At 36.5% G+C, this 17,873-nt stretch overlaps 1 protein-coding gene across 1 annotated transcript in view; it reads left to right on the forward strand.

The window, feature by feature from the left end:
* The window catches only part of col28a2a (collagen, type XXVIII, alpha 2a), a 45,876-nt gene that overhangs the window by 23,305 nt on the left and 4,698 nt on the right, over positions 1-17,873 (forward strand). The window contains exons 12-32 of the mRNA XM_084421581.1: positions 2,187-2,255; positions 3,625-3,693; positions 4,081-4,149; positions 6,168-6,236; positions 6,556-6,624; positions 8,249-8,317; positions 8,415-8,483; positions 9,117-9,188; positions 10,405-10,473; positions 10,634-10,705; positions 11,014-11,082; positions 11,239-11,307; positions 11,713-11,781; positions 12,547-12,615; positions 13,470-13,538; positions 13,708-13,776; positions 14,634-14,702; positions 15,597-15,677; positions 15,791-15,826; positions 16,231-16,267; positions 16,353-16,910. Coding sequence (XP_084277707.1) covers positions 2,187-2,255; positions 3,625-3,693; positions 4,081-4,149; positions 6,168-6,236; positions 6,556-6,624; positions 8,249-8,317; positions 8,415-8,483; positions 9,117-9,188; positions 10,405-10,473; positions 10,634-10,705; positions 11,014-11,082; positions 11,239-11,307; positions 11,713-11,781; positions 12,547-12,615; positions 13,470-13,538; positions 13,708-13,776; positions 14,634-14,702; positions 15,597-15,677; positions 15,791-15,826; positions 16,231-16,267; positions 16,353-16,910 — 1,891 coding nt within the window. The remainder of the gene's footprint in view (positions 1-2,186; positions 2,256-3,624; positions 3,694-4,080; positions 4,150-6,167; positions 6,237-6,555; positions 6,625-8,248; positions 8,318-8,414; positions 8,484-9,116; positions 9,189-10,404; positions 10,474-10,633; positions 10,706-11,013; positions 11,083-11,238; positions 11,308-11,712; positions 11,782-12,546; positions 12,616-13,469; positions 13,539-13,707; positions 13,777-14,633; positions 14,703-15,596; positions 15,678-15,790; positions 15,827-16,230; positions 16,268-16,352; positions 16,911-17,873) is intronic.

A 17,873-nucleotide genomic window follows, 5' to 3' on the forward strand; every position in this document is an offset into this window, starting at 1 on the left:
TTTTTAACAGCAACTATATGGTCCTATTTGAAAATTATGCTTAAAATAAGCCGATAATGCACAAACAGATTGAACAATGCCTTAAATATGGACAGGAATAGTAAAGACTCTAACATTTCTGGTTCAGACTCTAATCCCTCTTTATAATAATTATTAGGGTTTTTTTTTGTTTTTTTTAGGTTTGAGGTGATATAGGTGACATTTCCATATATATATGAAGACTTCAGATGTAAAAGTGACATCTGAAATTTTCTTCTAGAATGATCATTTTTATCAAGCTTGTATATTTATGTTCAGTTATTTCAATGAAAATTACCAATTAATTGTCATTAAAGTGAAATTACTGAACTTATATACAAGCTTGATGAAAATGATCATTCTAGAAGAAAATTTCAGATGGCAATTAGAGGCTTTTGCACCTGAAGTCTTCATATATATATACACTCACCTAAAGGATAATTAGGAACACCTGTTCAATTTCTCATTAATGCAATTATCTAATCAACCAATCACATGGCAGTTGCTTCAATGCATTTAGGGGTGTGGTCCTGTTCAAGACAATCTCCTGAACTCCAAACTGAATGTCAGAATGGGAAAGAAAGGTGATTTAAGCAATTTTGAGCATGGCATGGTTGTTGGTGCCAGACGGGCCGGTCTGAGTATTTCACAATCTGCTCAGTTACTGGGATTTTCACGCACAACCATTTCTAGCGTTTACAAAGAATGGTGTGAAAAGGGAAAAACATCCTGTATGCGTCAGTCCTGTGGGCGAAAATGCCTTGTTGATGCTAGAGGTCAGAGGAGAATGGGCCGACTGATTCAAGCTGATAGAAGAGCAACTTTGACTGAAATAACCACTCGTTACAACCGAGGTATGCAGCAAAGCATTTGTGAAGTCACAACACGCACAACCTTGAGGCGGATGGGCTACAACAGCAGAAGACCCCACTGGGTACCACTCATCTCCACTACAAATAGGAAAAAGAGGCTACAATTTGCACGAGCTCACCAAAATTGGACAGTTGAAGACTGGAAAAATGTTGCCTGGTCTGATGAGTCTCGATTTCTGTTGAGACATTCAGATGAATTTGGCGTAAACAGAATGAGAACATGGATCCATCATGCCTTGTTACCACTGTGCAGGCTGGTGGTGGTGGTGTAATGGTGTGGGGGATGTTTTCTTGGCACACTTTAGGCCCCTTAGTGCCAATTGGGCATTGTTTAAATGCCACGGCCTACCTGAGCATTGTTTCTGACCATGTCCATCCCTTTATGACCACCATGTACCCATCCTCTGATGGCTACTTCCAGCAGGATAATGCACCATGTCACAAAGCTTGAATCATTTCAAATTGGTTTCTTGAACATGACAATGAGTTCACTGTACTAAAATGGCCCCCACAGTCACCAGATCTCAACCCAATAGAGCATCTTTGGGATGTGGTGGAACGGGAGCTTTGTGCCCTGGATGTGCATCCCACAAATCTCCATCAACTGCAAGATGCTATCCTATCAATATGGGCCAACATTTCTAAAGAATGCTTTCAGCACCTTGTTGAATCAATGCCACGTAGAATGAAGGCAGTTCTGAAGGCGAAAGGGGGTCAAACACAGTATTAGTATGGTGTTCCTAATAATCCTTTAGGTGAGTGTATATATATATATATATATATATATATATATATATGCTTTTTTTGTGGTGGTAGTATTAGTATGAGTTTGACTGTCATCATTTTCATGTACATCATATAGCATTCTGACTGAAGGTTATGTAAAAGGAATGTTCTTGAATCCGTGGCCTGCTGAAAATAAATTCATCTTGTTGACAGTCATGTGCTTTCACTGGAAGTGGATCCATTGTAAGTGGATTTATGTCAGCACCATTTTAAGTTATGTTTGTAAAAATTGAGGGACGCAGCATCAACAGCATGACACGGATACTGTCCTCACAGCTTAAGTTATACTGAACACAGAACATTCCTTCAGTGTTTCTCTGAGATGACAACTTGAATTTAAACTTAAACCTTAATTTATATAATACTTACTACCTGATAAAGGTTCTCCTAAGAAACTCTTATGTCTTTTTGGATATAGATTTTACACAATGAAAAATTGTTTCCATACATAATAATGAATGTGATATAATGACTTAGATATTTGTTGCTTTTGTTTGTAATTAATCACAGGGTGAGCGTGGCCCTGCTGGCCCACCTGGAATACAGGGCGACATTGGAATTGGACTTCCTGGAACAAAGGTCAGCCGCATATATCTTTTATATTTAAATACACTTAAATTCTCCAAAATTACCACAAACAATCAGCCTTTAAAGCTGTAAAAACAAACGCCTAAGCTGATTTACTGGTCTCTCAGCCTTGAAAAGTTTGGGTCACTTTTCAGTTCACTTTTCCTAAAAGCATCATTAGCCAACTATGGTTGCAAGTTCTGCTGAATTGTGTTGGTAACGACAGAACTGGGGAAACGCACCCCTGATAAACCACCATAATACCAGTTTAGACCAGCTAACAATCTCAGGCTGGATGTTTTTTTTTCCCTTTTCCTTTCCTTTCCATGGTTAATGAGCCACATAACCAGGTTAGGTGGCTCATTAACCATGGAAAGGAAAGGAAAAGGGAAAAAAAAACATCCAGCCTGAGATTGTTAGCTGGTCTAACAATTTATCTAACCAGTTTAGGTGGCTCATTAACCATGGAAAGGAAAAAACAAAACAAAAAAACATAAATTACAGACTTTAATTTAACCCTATAAAGCCTTCTGTATCATATTATCATATTAAAATGATAACGATCAAAACTTTACTGAAAAGCCTGTTGCACACAATCTACTACATGCCTTTTGTCGTCTGATTGATAGTTTAGTAGCAAGTAAAAGATCTTTTAGTATAATTGTAAAAATGTCCCCATTAATGTCTTATTTTTGAAAAGTAAACGAAAGAATAGCTTTTATATCGTTAGAAATATTTCAAGATGAATATTTACTGCATACAGCTTTTTTTTTTTTTTTTAACATGTTAAAATGTGAGTATCAAATATGATCCATAAGGCCTTTGAATCATAATTGTTTTGCACTGCATTATATGTTTTGCCCCTCAAAATTAAAGCTACAGAGCTTTGATCATAAAACTAAGAATTCAAATATTATCCTAAGACATATTATTGGGTGATATAGAGTCACAACTGACATTTATATGCATTTTATGTAACTAGTCTGCTATCAGAATTTCATCTTAATTTTTGGCCAAAACAGCAATTGCACCAAATTGCATATTTTTTCTCAGTTTGGGCCTCTGAATAAAACAACAAAAAAGAAGAATTTGGGATTTGTTGGATTTGGTTTCCGATAACCATCAATTCAGTATCAACATATTACCCATGGTTACAGACGATTTAACACAAATAGCTCCATATTCTCACTATATCATATTATATGAGCCATAAAAGGCCGGTCTATCAAATATTATATGATTCATTTATATGGTTTTGTCTATTTGTCTATATTTTTAAACTTGACATAGATAGTAATGGTTGTGGTGATTCTCATATATGCAGTCCTATTTTATATTTCTTACTCTTTCTCCTGAATTGTTCACTCTGATCCGTCTGCAGGGAGATATGGGATTTCAGGGGAGATCAGGTCCTCCGGGTCCACCGGGCATCGGCGAGCCAGGTCTGCCTGTAAGTATACAAAGCAAATAAACAATATTCAGTTTATTAATCAGCCCACACTGAATTCATACCCAGAGGTTTGTACACAATCGTAATGCACAAAGATCTACACATGCCCCTGTCCCTTGCATGCTAAATTATTAAATATTTTGGCTAATTTAATAACAATGTAGCTCCATTTAACACATTTATTTAAAATCATTTAACAGATTTTCCCCACAAAATCGGCGCAGAAAATGCAGCACACTCTGTTTAGGCCTGAAACTCAGCATGCAAAAACCACTTTAAGATACAAGAATCAATTCTTTACTTAGGCTTATTATAATTGTGATTAGATGATGTTCTTGCATTGTGGTGCTACATGACATTTTTCTTCACATTTCTTCATCAAATCAGGGGCCTCAAGGGCCACAGGGGGTTCAAGGTGAGAAAGGACCACAAGGAGAGGGTTTTCCAGGTCCAAAGGTAAGGTTAGCCCAAAAACAGACATGTTCTCACTAATGTCACTCTCTGCTCTTTAATCTAGCTGGAGATTTGTAGCAGCCAAAAGCAATCTGAGAAGATCTAAGTAAACAAATTCAAGACTGTCATTTTTTTTTTTTTTACAATATACCTCATTAGAGGCTCAGAGTCCCCTGGTAAATCCTCATTTCAAAACCCAAAGCTATTAATTACTGTATGTTCACAGGTAAATTAGCTGAGCATTACCAGCCGGAGGACACGAGACCATTTCCTTGAACTCTGTTAAGCCTCTTTGTAATCTGTCTAATGTTAGCATCTAACGAGATCTACATCAAAGCCAGACCTGCGTATAAAATGTAACCATAAATGAAAAATATAGCAGAGAAACTTGATTCACGTCAGAGACCTTCTGTATTTCTGAACCTCAGCGCTTTGAAAACCTGCATACAGTAGCTAAACTAAATTATATCATTACTTTATGATGATATTAAGTATGCAATATATCATGATGATGCAAACAAATTCAAGTTCTGAACCGATTCATTTATACATTTTGCACTTACCAGATCTAAGACCATTTTTGCTTCTTAAGTTCATTATTAAAGTCCCCATGAAATCAAAATGGAAGTTTTTTGCCTTTTAGTATGAATATGTTAGCCTTGCTGTTATCTATAATCTAGTGTGCTCCAAAACAATGACACAATTTGCATTTAGAAGATATAAGCATTCAAAACGTACAGTCTCTCACTTCCACCAATATGGATCAATGATTTTGATGACATCATCACTCTGCACTTCAACTTCTCATCAGATTTTCTGTCCAATCAAATGCTCTCTAGAATCTAATGCGTCTCGCCGCCTTACATTTTAAATAGACGCTGAAGCTGCAGCTGAAATTGGTTCGCACATTTATTTTCTACATGGTGAATGACACATAGTGCACTATATAGGGAACGATTCAGACCACGACAACGTTTCGCTTTCCATTGGGGCGAAGGAACACACAGTCTGCTCCAGTTCTGCACAGAATGCTATATTTTAAAGTGATATGGAGGAATGGAGGAGAAACGTTGGAGATTTGGTGGAAACTGCGGCGGCTTTACCGAGCACAGCGGCTCTGGCCGAGCTGTGATATGAACGCCGGGAAACGCGTGATTCCAGGACTTCCTGTTTCAGTGGAAATTAGTTCAACACATTAAATAATGCTGCGCGTTTCAAGGCACTTCAGTGGGCCTTTAAAACATCTCGTCACGAAATGTTTGTCAAGCGCAACTTCTTTTCCTGTGTTGATGTACTTCCTACTAAAACAGGAAATTGGGGCGGGACATATTAAATGGCTCGTCAATTTCTTTAAATAGCCAATAGGCTTTAGTTTACCTCACAGCCACGAGCAACGATTTAAACATAGCTAAAATTTCAATTAAGCTGAAATCAAATAAATTATAAATGTTATAAGAAAAACGTAAATACTAGAAATGTTGGCATAGCAACTAACTGAAATAAATACGTTTAAATAAGAAGTACTAAAATTAATAAAAAATAAAAGCTAAATAGAAATATTTTTTAAAACTAATAAAAATGATAAAAGCCAATAACAAAATTAATAAAAACTTAAATTAAATAAAAAAAATATTAAAATGAAAACTAAAACATTTTTAAAAATAAAAGCTAATTAAAATATTAACAAATACTACATCATAATACTGGAATTCATCAGTGGTGAAGGTTTTATTTTGATCACTGTTTAGCAGTGTTTATTATATTAAAATAAAACCAAGATCAACAAATCCAGCTCTAATTGAATCCTTATTAGTTCAACCAGCCATCAGACAAATTGAGCCACTTTGAAAGAACAACAATTTCCCTCATTTAGGGATTGTACTGTATTATTATCAGTCGTAAATCCTAGAGTGAACCTTTTCTATGGACAAAGAAGCAATACGAGCAGTGCAGTAAATGCATCTGAATGGGAGGTTGGCATTTCAGAGACACTGGTCTGACACTGCTCTTTTGTTTGACAGGGGGACCGGGGCCTGGAGGGGCCGAAGGGACCAAGAGGACAGCCGGGCCCGGGAATCAAAGGCGATAAGGTGGGCTGTAAATATATCAGCCCATGAATGGGCTTCACACAACCACACCATCTGTCTCACACAAAAGGCTTAATGAAGTTTGTAAAGTGGCCATACATGTCCACTTAAATGCTGGGGACTGATTGGGCCGTGATAGAGGGCGAGAAAGGGCAGATACAGCTCAAATTACTGTGGGAAAAAATGAGTCCTGCTCACCTACTGAGTATTATGAAACACCAGTCAATGCTCAGAATATACAGGTTATTATTCTCATAAGTTCATTTTCAGGATATTTTAGAGCTGTTTTATTTAGTGCCGTCCATCCTCTCTGTGTCCTCAGGGTGAGCTGGGGCCTCCAGGTTTGCCAGGACCACTTGGACTCACAGGCCTTGGCATTCAGGGTGAAAAGGTGATACAATGAGTCCTTCCTTGACTTTTATAGGGTTCAATGAAATAAGAAAATGTACATGAATTGACATTAATTATTTTATAGCATATAATGTTGTCCTTATCAGTTAAACTGCACCTTATGGAAGCTTGTTTCCGCCACAAAATAAAAAAATTGAAATGATAATGGCGACTTTATTTCTCAGAATTGCGAGATACAAAGTCAGAATTGCGTGAAATAAAGTCGCAATTGCGTGTTATAAAGTCAGAATTGCGAGATATAAAGTCAGAATTTTGTGAAATAAAGTCAGAATTGCGAGATATAAAGTCAGAATTGCGTGTTATAAAGTCAGAATTCTGACTTTTTTTCTCGCAATTGCGACTTTATATCACGCAATTCTGACTTTATAACACGCGATTGCGAGTTTATATCTCGCAATTCTGACATATTTTCTCAGAATTGTGACATATAAACTCACAATTGTGAGATATAAAGTCCAATTCTAAGGGGAAAAAAAGACGGACTTTTTATCTCACAATTCTGACTTTATAACACACAATTGCGACTTTATATCATGCAATTCTGACTTTATATCTCCCAATTGCGTATTATAAAGTCAGAATTGCGTGATATAAAGTCGCAATTGCGAGAAAAAAAGTCAGAATTATGACTTTATAAGACGCAATTGCGACTTTATTTCACGCAATTCTGACTTTATATCTCGCAATTCTGACTTTATAACACGCAATTCTGACTTTATATCTCAAAATTCTGAGAAATAAACTCAGAATTGCGAGATGTAAACTCGCAATTGTGAGATAAAAAGTCGCAATTATCTCTTAAAATGTTTTATTCTGTGGTGGAAACAAGCTTCCATAGCACCTTGTCATAACAGACAGTTTATAGTCTATTCTCTTGAAGCAGGATTGGGCTCCTGGTCTATTATTTTGTTTATTATTTTAAAAGGTTAAACATACAAGCCTAAACTCAGTGTGCCATTTTGATGTATTTGAAAGTAATTCACTAATTAACACTAATTTCAGTTAATCAATGAATGCATAATGCATTAAATAATAATAGTAGTGGCCAAAAGTGATGTCCAGCTTAGGAAAATGTACATCTTCAACCTTTATTCAAATATTATTACAAATTTGTTACATTTTTTTTATTATTTTTGGAGTCAATTGATTGATTTGTGAAAATGAATCAGTGAATCATGCCAAATTGTGCGGACATCAAACAAGAGAGAACCAACTAAATATTAATAACCGATTATGTGGTAGTCAATGTCTGCTTTTTCCTGTGAGGGTTTCTATGCATATATTATTATTTTTTTGGCATAGTAAAATAAAACCTGTAGCTGTGGTTAACCTTTTTTTGCCAATAATATTTTCCTCATATTTTGATTTGTAGAGTCATTAAAAACAATGATCCCCTCCGGGCATCACTTATGGCCACTACTGTATATATACTGTATATATATATATATATATATATATATATCCCTCACCCAAAAATCCCATTATCTTATAGTAAAACCCCAAAAAAAATTTTTTGAATGCAAAAGGAAATTATTATTTCTAGCACAATTATTATTAGCGATCTTAAATGTTAGGTTTTCTAATGTAATATTTCTCAATATCAGGGTGTTGAGGGTCCGAGAGGGCCTCCGGGAGGAAGAGGAACACCAGGAGAGGGCTTCCCTGGTCCCAAGGTTGGTACTGCTAAAGATTGAAGAGAATAACGTAAATCAATGGCAAAGTGTTCAATTTGTTTTTGCCTCAATCTTCTGACTATTTCCATTTTTCTAGGGAGAACAAGGTTTACCAGGAGAGATGGGGGCGCCGGGAGAGAGAGGGCAGGGCGAATCCGGACCAAAGGTTTGTATTCTTAATAAGCTCAACGAAGGAATGGGCCATTCAGGATGGAAGCTAATTTAAGACCATGATGAAGAATTTAGGTGATACTAGGGATGAGCCCGAAGCCAAATTCAGAATTCGGAAAAAGGCACAGAAAATGAATAACGCATTCTACGGAGCCCCTAAAGGGACATGGTTAGGCTTGCTGTGGTAGTCGGTTACATTACAGTACATCAGATCTCACTTATCACGTGAAGCCAGTAAGTAGAGATGACGGTCGGAGGATTTGGTGCGCAACAGATCCTGAACGTCATTGACAAATATCTTATCTTGTAAAGTGTGTGGTCAGTAGCCGCTCCCTACACAGAATACGCGTGATCGTGAACTGGAAAGGGAAAGTGAAAAGCGAGCGTCCATACAAAAACGATTTCAAAACCTGCATATTGATAGCAGCTCCATGATGTCCGCACATTATATACAACATAATTGCCCAACTATATAACTGTGAGAACGCAAAAGCATTGAAATATATGTTTTCTTGCCATCTCATATCTCATGTCCCTTTAGGGGCTCCGTAGTGTGCATCATTTCCTTTTTGAACATAGTATTTGGTTTCTGGCACATCCTTACTAAGTACTGATATTATTTCTTCAGGGTGAGCCTGGTTCATCTGGCCTGGCCGGGGTACCTGGACTTCCCGGGGAGGACGGTGCTCCGGGACAAAAGGTAACTCAACTTTCTGACGTCTGGACTGCTCTGAGGTCATCTAACATCTAATATTCTCTTGGATATTAGATTTGTCTCGGAGCAAATAAGTTAATGAATTAGTGAACCGGATATTAAATGCATTACAAAACCTAATGGGGAAGACATTATAGGCCAGATTTACAAGCATCTTGCACCAGCGCAAACCCTCTTTTGGTGTAAAAAAACGACTGTCAGGATTTACTAAAGACAAAATTAGCACTGAAAAGGCGTGGACAGGGTTATTTTTTGCATATTCCTTATTGCATATGCATTTGTAGGAGTTTCCCTTTCAGATGCAACATTTATGGGAGGAGAGTATTTAAATAAATCATGCAAGGTGATTTACAAAGGTTTGCGCTCGTCAATTTACTGGTGTTTGCACCATTATTTACAGCCCCCCCCCCAAAAAAGCATGTCTTAAAGTCGCCCTGTGGTGAAAATCAAGTTTTCAATGTTGTTTATGTGGTGTTTTTAATATGCTTTAAGACAAACCATGTGCAAATTCATAAGTCAACACCATTGCTGAGGATTTTCTCTTTAAAACTGCAGGGGAAAAAAGAAGTACGGGCGAGTTTAACTATCATTAACTATGACCGCTCTAAAGCAGTGGAGTCTCAAGAGAAGCCAGGTTATCCCGGTATATTTTAACATTAGCAAACACCACAGCTGTTTGATAACACAGTCAAGCAAAAGGCTAATCATATTAATTACGTTAAGTGCTGATGTTGTAAAGAGCGATACCATTGTGTTTATCCCAGTAAGTTGACCGAGGGAATCTCTGAGCTGGTGTGAGGGAGTGGAGGCGGAGCTAATTAGCATATTCATGGTTCCGTGTATACTAAATGAAGCAAGGGTGTAGAGTTACATTCAAGCTATTTTAAAGCATGTAGAAAGAAAAAAAAAATCACAGGAAAAAAACATTAAATATGTCATTTTGGTGATCAAAGAAGAGTTAAAAGGGATACAATTATTGACAACTGGGGGACTTTAAACCAGACGCTAATTTGCTCTGCTCTTGGTGGATTGCAATGGTCATTATGGAAATGATCCGGCTGTGTTCTTTAATTTGTCAGTAGATCACGTGCAGAACTTTACACTCCCATCTGCGATTTTTTGGGAATTGCTCTCTCATGCTAATTTGCCCTGTTAGTAAATCTGGATCTATATTCCTTCCATTGTGCTTCACTTCAATCAGGGTGAGCCTGGGGCATCGGGTTTGAGGGGACCTGAAGGGGCTCCTGGAATTGGCACTCAAGGAGAGAAGGTACTTTATTTATTCATCTTTTTAATATTCAATATGTGCCAGAGTTTCTTTCTATATGAGCGTCTTGTGATTGTCATCTGGGTGGATGTCAAAAAAGTATCATATGTCATTATAACCTACAGTATGAGTTGATTGATGTTCTATGTTGTAATCTTAATAGGGAGATCAGGGCCAACGGGGCATTCGAGGGTTGCCAGGTTCTCCTGGCATAAGTGGCCCCTCAGGAGCAAAGGTGAGAATATCAACAACAAAAATAGAGTGCAACTTTGGTTCTGGAAGTAGTTTCTTTTGAACGCTTATTGTAAAATATTTAAAAGTTTTTTTTGCAAATTCAAAAGTTTAGGGAGAAAAAGAATGAGGCTTCTGTTTCCAAAACCTTATTGTTGTGCTCTATAGGGAATAACTAAAGGAACTAAATATGAATATGATATGGCTCCAAGCTTACAAAACCAATCATTGTTTGAAGTAACAGTGCAACACAATGCTTGTGGTTTTAGAGGTAATGCAGTTACATCATAGAAACATTATACTGCTTTTCAGGGAGAGCCAGGCACACCAGGAAGACTGGGCATGCCGGGATTTCCTGGACGAGCTATTGCAGGATCAAAGGTAACAAAGCCAAGCTACTACAACTGAGCCCCTCCTTACAGGCCCACTGCCAGCACAATGAATCAGAACGTTTCTATTTCACATTCATCGTTGCCAACTTAGCAATAAAAGAGAGTTAAGTAATGCGATGACCTCATCATCTCCTTGTGCCTACAGGGTGATGTGGGTCCCACGGGTCCTCCCGGACCGATTGGAGAGACTGGTTACGGCTTGCCTGGTCCAAAGGTGCGACTTTTTAATCTGTAGGACAGTGAAGAAAATGAGCAAAAGGAATGAGATATAACCAGTGAAAAGTTCGGAATAATGCATTTATTTGACCAAAAACACAGTAAAAACAGTAATCTTGTGAAATATACACTGTTTTTGAAAATATTTTAAAATGTAATTTATTCCTGTGATGCAAAGCTAACTTTTCAGCATCATTACTCCAGTGTCACATGATCCTTCAGAAATCATTCTAACAGACTGATTTGCTGCTCAGTTATAATAAATTTAAATTGTAATAATATTTCACAACATTGCCGTTTTTACTGTATTTTTGATCAAATAAATGCAGCCTTGGTGAACATAAGAGTCTTCTTATAGATAAATACATATTCATTTATATTTATCCTCCCTTATCACATTTAGGGTGATCGAGGTAACCCAGGCCCTCCCGGACCATTTGGGCCTAAAGGTGAAGGATTCCCTGGTCCAGTGGTAAGCAAATTTTACATGCTTATTTAAAGCATCATTAGGGGGTGTGACGATACACACGGCTCACGAGACGAGACTATACATGATATTGAGTTCACGAGAAGACAATATTTTAACACTATTTTTAAGTAATCTTCAATGACAAAATATGTGACTGAAAGTCACAAAATACAAAACAAAGCAGGTGCATTTTGAAATGTTTTAACTTATCAGGGCTGTCACTAACGACAATCAAGTATTCTGTCGATTATGTGGATTGAGTAATCAGATCATATTTTTGTGGTAATAAAAATAGTAAACAACAGCCTAAAATACATATATAATAACAATGAGGCAATAACAATTGGTTCAAATAAAGTATCAAAAGCAAGTAATCATATGGTTTTATTGATCAACACTGTTAAAATACATACTGTAATATCCTAGACAATAATCAACTTCTGTACATTACGTAGTATAACAATTGCCTGCAATGACCTGGTGATTGCTGTTGTTACACTTCACAGCATGATCAAATACTTGTTTAATATTGGCCAAACAAGCAAGCACTGTAAAAGGTTTTGCCACAAACTCAACTCCTTCATTACTGATATCGCGAGACAGCTTTCAGCTCGACGAGAAATAATCGCCACGTTCTAATATCGCGAGATCTTGTGACCTAATGCTTATACATCACTCAAAAGACATATTTCTTAAGTCATTTTTATCATATTTCCCTTACAAAGGTTTGTTGCAAGGCATATGAGCATGTGTGTTTACCTTCCACAGGGTCTGCCTGGTTTTCCAGGCCCATCAGGTGAGCCCGGCCCCGAGGGCATCGGTGTTCCTGGACCAAAGGTGAAGTTACCACTTGAACCTGGCACAGCATGTATTTATGATGACGTATGAGGGTCATTTCTGACTTTCAGTGTGTTTGGACACTTAAACTTTATTAATTATGACTTGATTAATTACAAAATGACAAGAATGGAAAGGAGCTATGTCATTATAACCTACTAAGGAAGTACTAGGTATTTTTTTAACCATCCTTTGAAATGCTGATATTATCAGAACTGACATTTCTATAAATGTATCGATCATGATGGGATGTTTTAGAGTTAATAGCACAACACATCACAGAATACATTGATAACCCACTGATAATACTTAATGACATTTGGTTTTGTTGATTTCACTTAATGATGTCACTTCCTGGAGGATGATGTCATGAAAGAAGTGGCATTTGATTGTTAGTTATGGATTTGACAAAAGACTATCAGGATGCAATGTGATACTGAAGACAGAAAACGGCCAGTAAAAACTGATTATAAATTAAATCAATATTCCTAAAAAAAATAAAAAATTGTTTAAAAAATATTCATATTAGAAAAAGGACAAAAAAAATTAGGAAGCACTTGCAATAATAATAAAAAAAGGCCAATATTTACATTTTGCTAGTTTATCATTGGTTTGAGTAGAGTAGATGTTAATGGGATTTTTTTGTTACCATGTCTAACTTATAAAAAGTAGTTAAATTATTTAAAAGTCACATTTGACTTGATTATTGTGATAAAAGAAAGCAAACTAATGATTGTGTGGCAATTAATACGGAAATATTGAGTTCAATATATTAAAATGGGAACATGAAAATGTGCTGCATAGTAGGAATGAATTTAAATGGTGGTTTTGGTGAAACTTTACTTTCTCTTCAGGGAGATGTTGGGTTCAGGGGTTTGCCTGGTTTGCCAGGACCACCTGGTGAAGGACTGCAGGGACAGCCGGTAAGATTGATATTCATTCCCATAAATCTCCCTGACTACAGTAATTGAACCTGTGATGCCGCACGGCCTGAACAAGCATGCATTGGGAGTCTGTCTGTGTTGCTGTGGAGATTGAGGAAGACAAGCTGTCTGTTCTGCCCTTATTGATCCTGCTTTATTGCTGTTTCAGGGTAACATGGGAAGACCAGGTCCTCCGGGGCCACAGGGACCCCCAGGGGAAGGTATTCAGGGACCCAAAGTAGGTTAATTTAATACAGCTAAAATAATTATACATTGATATTTTTCAGCAGTCGTTTTCAACCAAACAATTCAAAATATAGATTACCAGTCAAAAGTTTTGGATAATCAAGATTTTCTAATGTTTTAGACGTTTTTTATACTCACCAAGGCTGCATTTTATTTGTTAGAAAAATACAGTAAAATTGTGAAATATTACTGCAATTTAAAATAACCGTTGTTTTTATTTATTATTCCTGTGATCAAAGCTGATTTTTCAGCATCATTACTCCAGTTTTCAGTGTCACATGATCCTTCAGAAATCATTATAATATGCGGATTTGATGCTCAAAAAACATTTCTTATTATTATCAATGTTGAAAACTTTACATTTTTCAACATTGCTAATAATAACTAAATTATTAATAACTAAAAATAATAATTGATGATAACTGAACACCAAATCAGCATATTTAGAATGATTTCTGAAGGATCATGTGACACTGTAGACTGGAGTAATGATGCTGAAAATTCAGCTTAACCATCTCAGGAATAAATATGTATGTATTTATTCTTATAAATATACAATAATATTCCACAATATTACTGTTGTACAGTATTTTGATCAAATAAATACAGCCTTAATGAGCATGAGAGACAAAAACATAACAAATCTCAATTATTCCTAATTTTGACTGGTAGTGTACTTTAAATAAAAATCAAGACACCTTTTAAACGAAATAAAGAAAAGATATAATTGTCATGATGTCATTTTAAATCAGCAGTAAAATCATCCCACCTCTACTGGAATGTAATGGCATCGTGTCCAAGTCATGATAACCTGGTTTAAAAAATAAAATAGTTTGTTGAATCCATCAGGGTGATCATGGGGGTCCTGGAGTGACAGGGCCGAGGGGCCCATCAGGAGAAGGACTTCCAGGCTCCAAGGTGAGACTAACTAAAGAAGATGGAGGAGTTATAAAGATGTTACATTAGTGTGTGTTCACACTTGTAGTTCAGTTCACTTGGTTTCATTTAGTCCTGGTCCACTTAGCATTCACATTGCCATTTTAACAGCGAACCTAAAGGCATAGGGATGTGTTCACAACCTGATTGGTCGGCTTTTATTACGTATATCTCGCGACAGAACTTACTGAATATCCAAAACAATGCTGTGTGCTGGGATAAATGTGCTCGTTGTATGTGTGTAGCCGACATATGATGGTATTTTGAGCAGCTGAGAACTCGTGAAGAGCTTATGAAATGTGTAAAGGAGTCAAAACAGCGTCAGGAATCCCTCCATCACACACACAAACCAAGATCTGCAGTGAGGAGACGCGGTTCTGGTGCCTTTGATGGGCAACATCACGACTATAAAGAGGAACAAACAGCATTCTGTCCTTTTTAGGGTCGCATCTTGTGACATCATGTCCTGTTTTTGGTCTTTGCATCATGTTGCGTTCATATTTCAGTTGAACCGCACCAGAGTTCGTTTGGAAACGGAGCGAGACCCATCTTTTCAGGGGTCTCGGTCCACTTGTTTGGTGCGCACCAGGGTTCAGATGGCAGTGTTCACACTTATTCAAATGAACAATCGCACAAGTGTTCGTTTTAATCCAACCAGCATGCCAAGTGTGAACACACTCTTAAAGGCACAGCAGTATAAAAGCACCCTGCTTAGTTCAGATCTAAATGAAAAAAAAGGGTCAGAAAGATGAATTATTTTTTGATGAAAAATAGTCTATTTTAAGTGTACCTCAGGTATAAAAATTCTATGGTTTTAAAATCACTGATATGTCAATAATATGACCCCATACATCTGTATGTCTCTCTGTCCTGCAGGGTGATCGTGGTTTTCCTGGGGAAAGGGGCTTTAAAGGAACCAAAGGTGACTTTGGTGACCCAGGGACTCCAGGACTAGCAGTGAGTTCATTTAGTCACTATAAACCATCGTTTGTGCAAAGAGCAGACAGTGTAAATACTAAATCACATTGTACATTAGTGTGTTTAATGAGTGTTTAAATCTCCTCCATTAGGGAAGACCAGGATTCAAGGGCGAACAAGGACTCACGGTAAGATCAAATACATTCACATCTTTTCAATTGTAGATTCATTTTAGATGTTAAATTTAGGAATGCAATGATACCATATGCATTGTAAATAACCAGTAAAAAAAACAGTCACATGGGTAATTTTTTTGCAATTGAGATTTATACATCGCCTGAAAGCTGAATAAATAAGCTTTCCATTGATGTGTGGTTTGTTAGGATAGGACAATCCAACCGTCTCCATTGACTTTGCATTGCGAGAGGCTGCCTCCTTGTCATTTCTTGCTTCTAACAAAAGACAGAAAAATCAATGGAGACGGTTGGATTGTTTTCCCCCTTGGTGGGCGTGGTCTTCAGATTGTGACGCGTTGCGCTCTGTCTCTATTGTAAATATTAGCAAATTCAGTAATTTTTTAATGATTTTTCAGAGAGAAGACATAATCAAGCTGATCAAGGAGATTTGTGGTGAGTCTTGGGTTTTAAAAATGGCAAATCAAATGATTTGATAATGAAATAACAGGTGCGTCATGATATGACTGTATATTTCTAGGATGTGGAATCAAGTGCAAGGAAAGGCCCATGGAGCTGGTGTTTGTGATTGACAGCTCTGAGAGCGTGGGCCCGGAAAACTTTGAGATCATCAAGGACTTTGTCACAGCCTTGGTGGACCGTGTCACAGTGGGCCGTAACGCCACGAGAATTGGTCTCATTATTTACAGTTTGGAAGTCCATCTGGAGTTTAACCTGGCCAGGTATATGACAAAGCAGGACGTCAAGAAGGCGATCAGGAACATGCCTTACATGGGAGAGGGCACCTATACTGGCACTGCCATCCGCAAAGCCACACAAGAGGCCTTTTACAGCGCCAGGAACGGTGTCAGGAAAGTAGCCATCGTCATTACGGATGGACAAACGGATAAAAGGGAATCCGTTAAGCTGGATATTGCGGTACGTGAGGCTCAAGTGGCGAATATCGAGATGTATGCGCTGGGTATCGTGAACACCTCTGACCCCACACAAGCAGAGTTCCTGAGGGAGCTCAACCTCATCGCCTCTGACCCTGACAGTGAACACATGTTCCTCATTGATGACTACAACACGCTGCCAGGTGAGCGTGGAAGAAAAATAGCCTATATGCACAGAGAAATGATTAGCTTATGTATTTTTAACTACATATTGGCTTGGGTGATATAACTAAAAAATCATATTTTATAATATATAATAGTAAACAATAAATTGTATTAAATGTAATAAAACAAATACATATATTTTGTTTACAATGAGTGTTATAAAAGATAAATAGCCTATATGCACAGAGAAATGATTATGTATTTTTAACTGCATGCATATTGGCCTGGGTGATAACTAAAATATCTATATTTAATAATATAAAATAATAAACAATACATTTTATTAAAGGTAATAATAAAACAAATAAATATATTTTGTATACAATGATTGTTATAAAACATAAATTTTGGCATATATAATAGTTAATAGGCTGAAAAATATAATACAATGATTATTTAAAATATAAAATAACAAAGAATAAAATTTTATTAAATATAATTTTTATATATTTCTTGTTATAAAACAAATGATGTCAATACTGAATCTTGTCAATCGGCTGAATTATAATGCGATAATGAAATATGAAATGATAAAAAAAACATATTTTTATACAATGATTGTTATAAAATACTGACATATATATGTAATAGTCAATAGGCTGAAAATATAATAGAAATGACATTTTAAAATATTAAATAATAAAATTGTATTAAATACAATATTAAAGCTAATTTTTATACAATGTTTTTATAAAACGACGATGTTGAATATTGTCAATTATATTTTATAAAACAAAATAATAAATGATAAAATTTTATTAAATATATGTTTTTATAACAGCCATTGTCACCAATTATACTGAAAATGTGTAATGCAAGAATTAAAATACAGCAAAAATCGAGTTAAAATAATCAAGGCATGTTTTCTCATTTTATATATTTAACTATTTTTATGCACATGCACCAATTTAACAATACAGTACATATAAAAATGAATAAAT

This window comes from Rutilus rutilus, assembly GCF_951802725.1.
Source record: "Rutilus rutilus genome assembly, chromosome: 10".
NCBI classification, from domain to species: Eukaryota; Metazoa; Chordata; class Actinopteri; order Cypriniformes; family Leuciscidae; genus Rutilus; species Rutilus rutilus.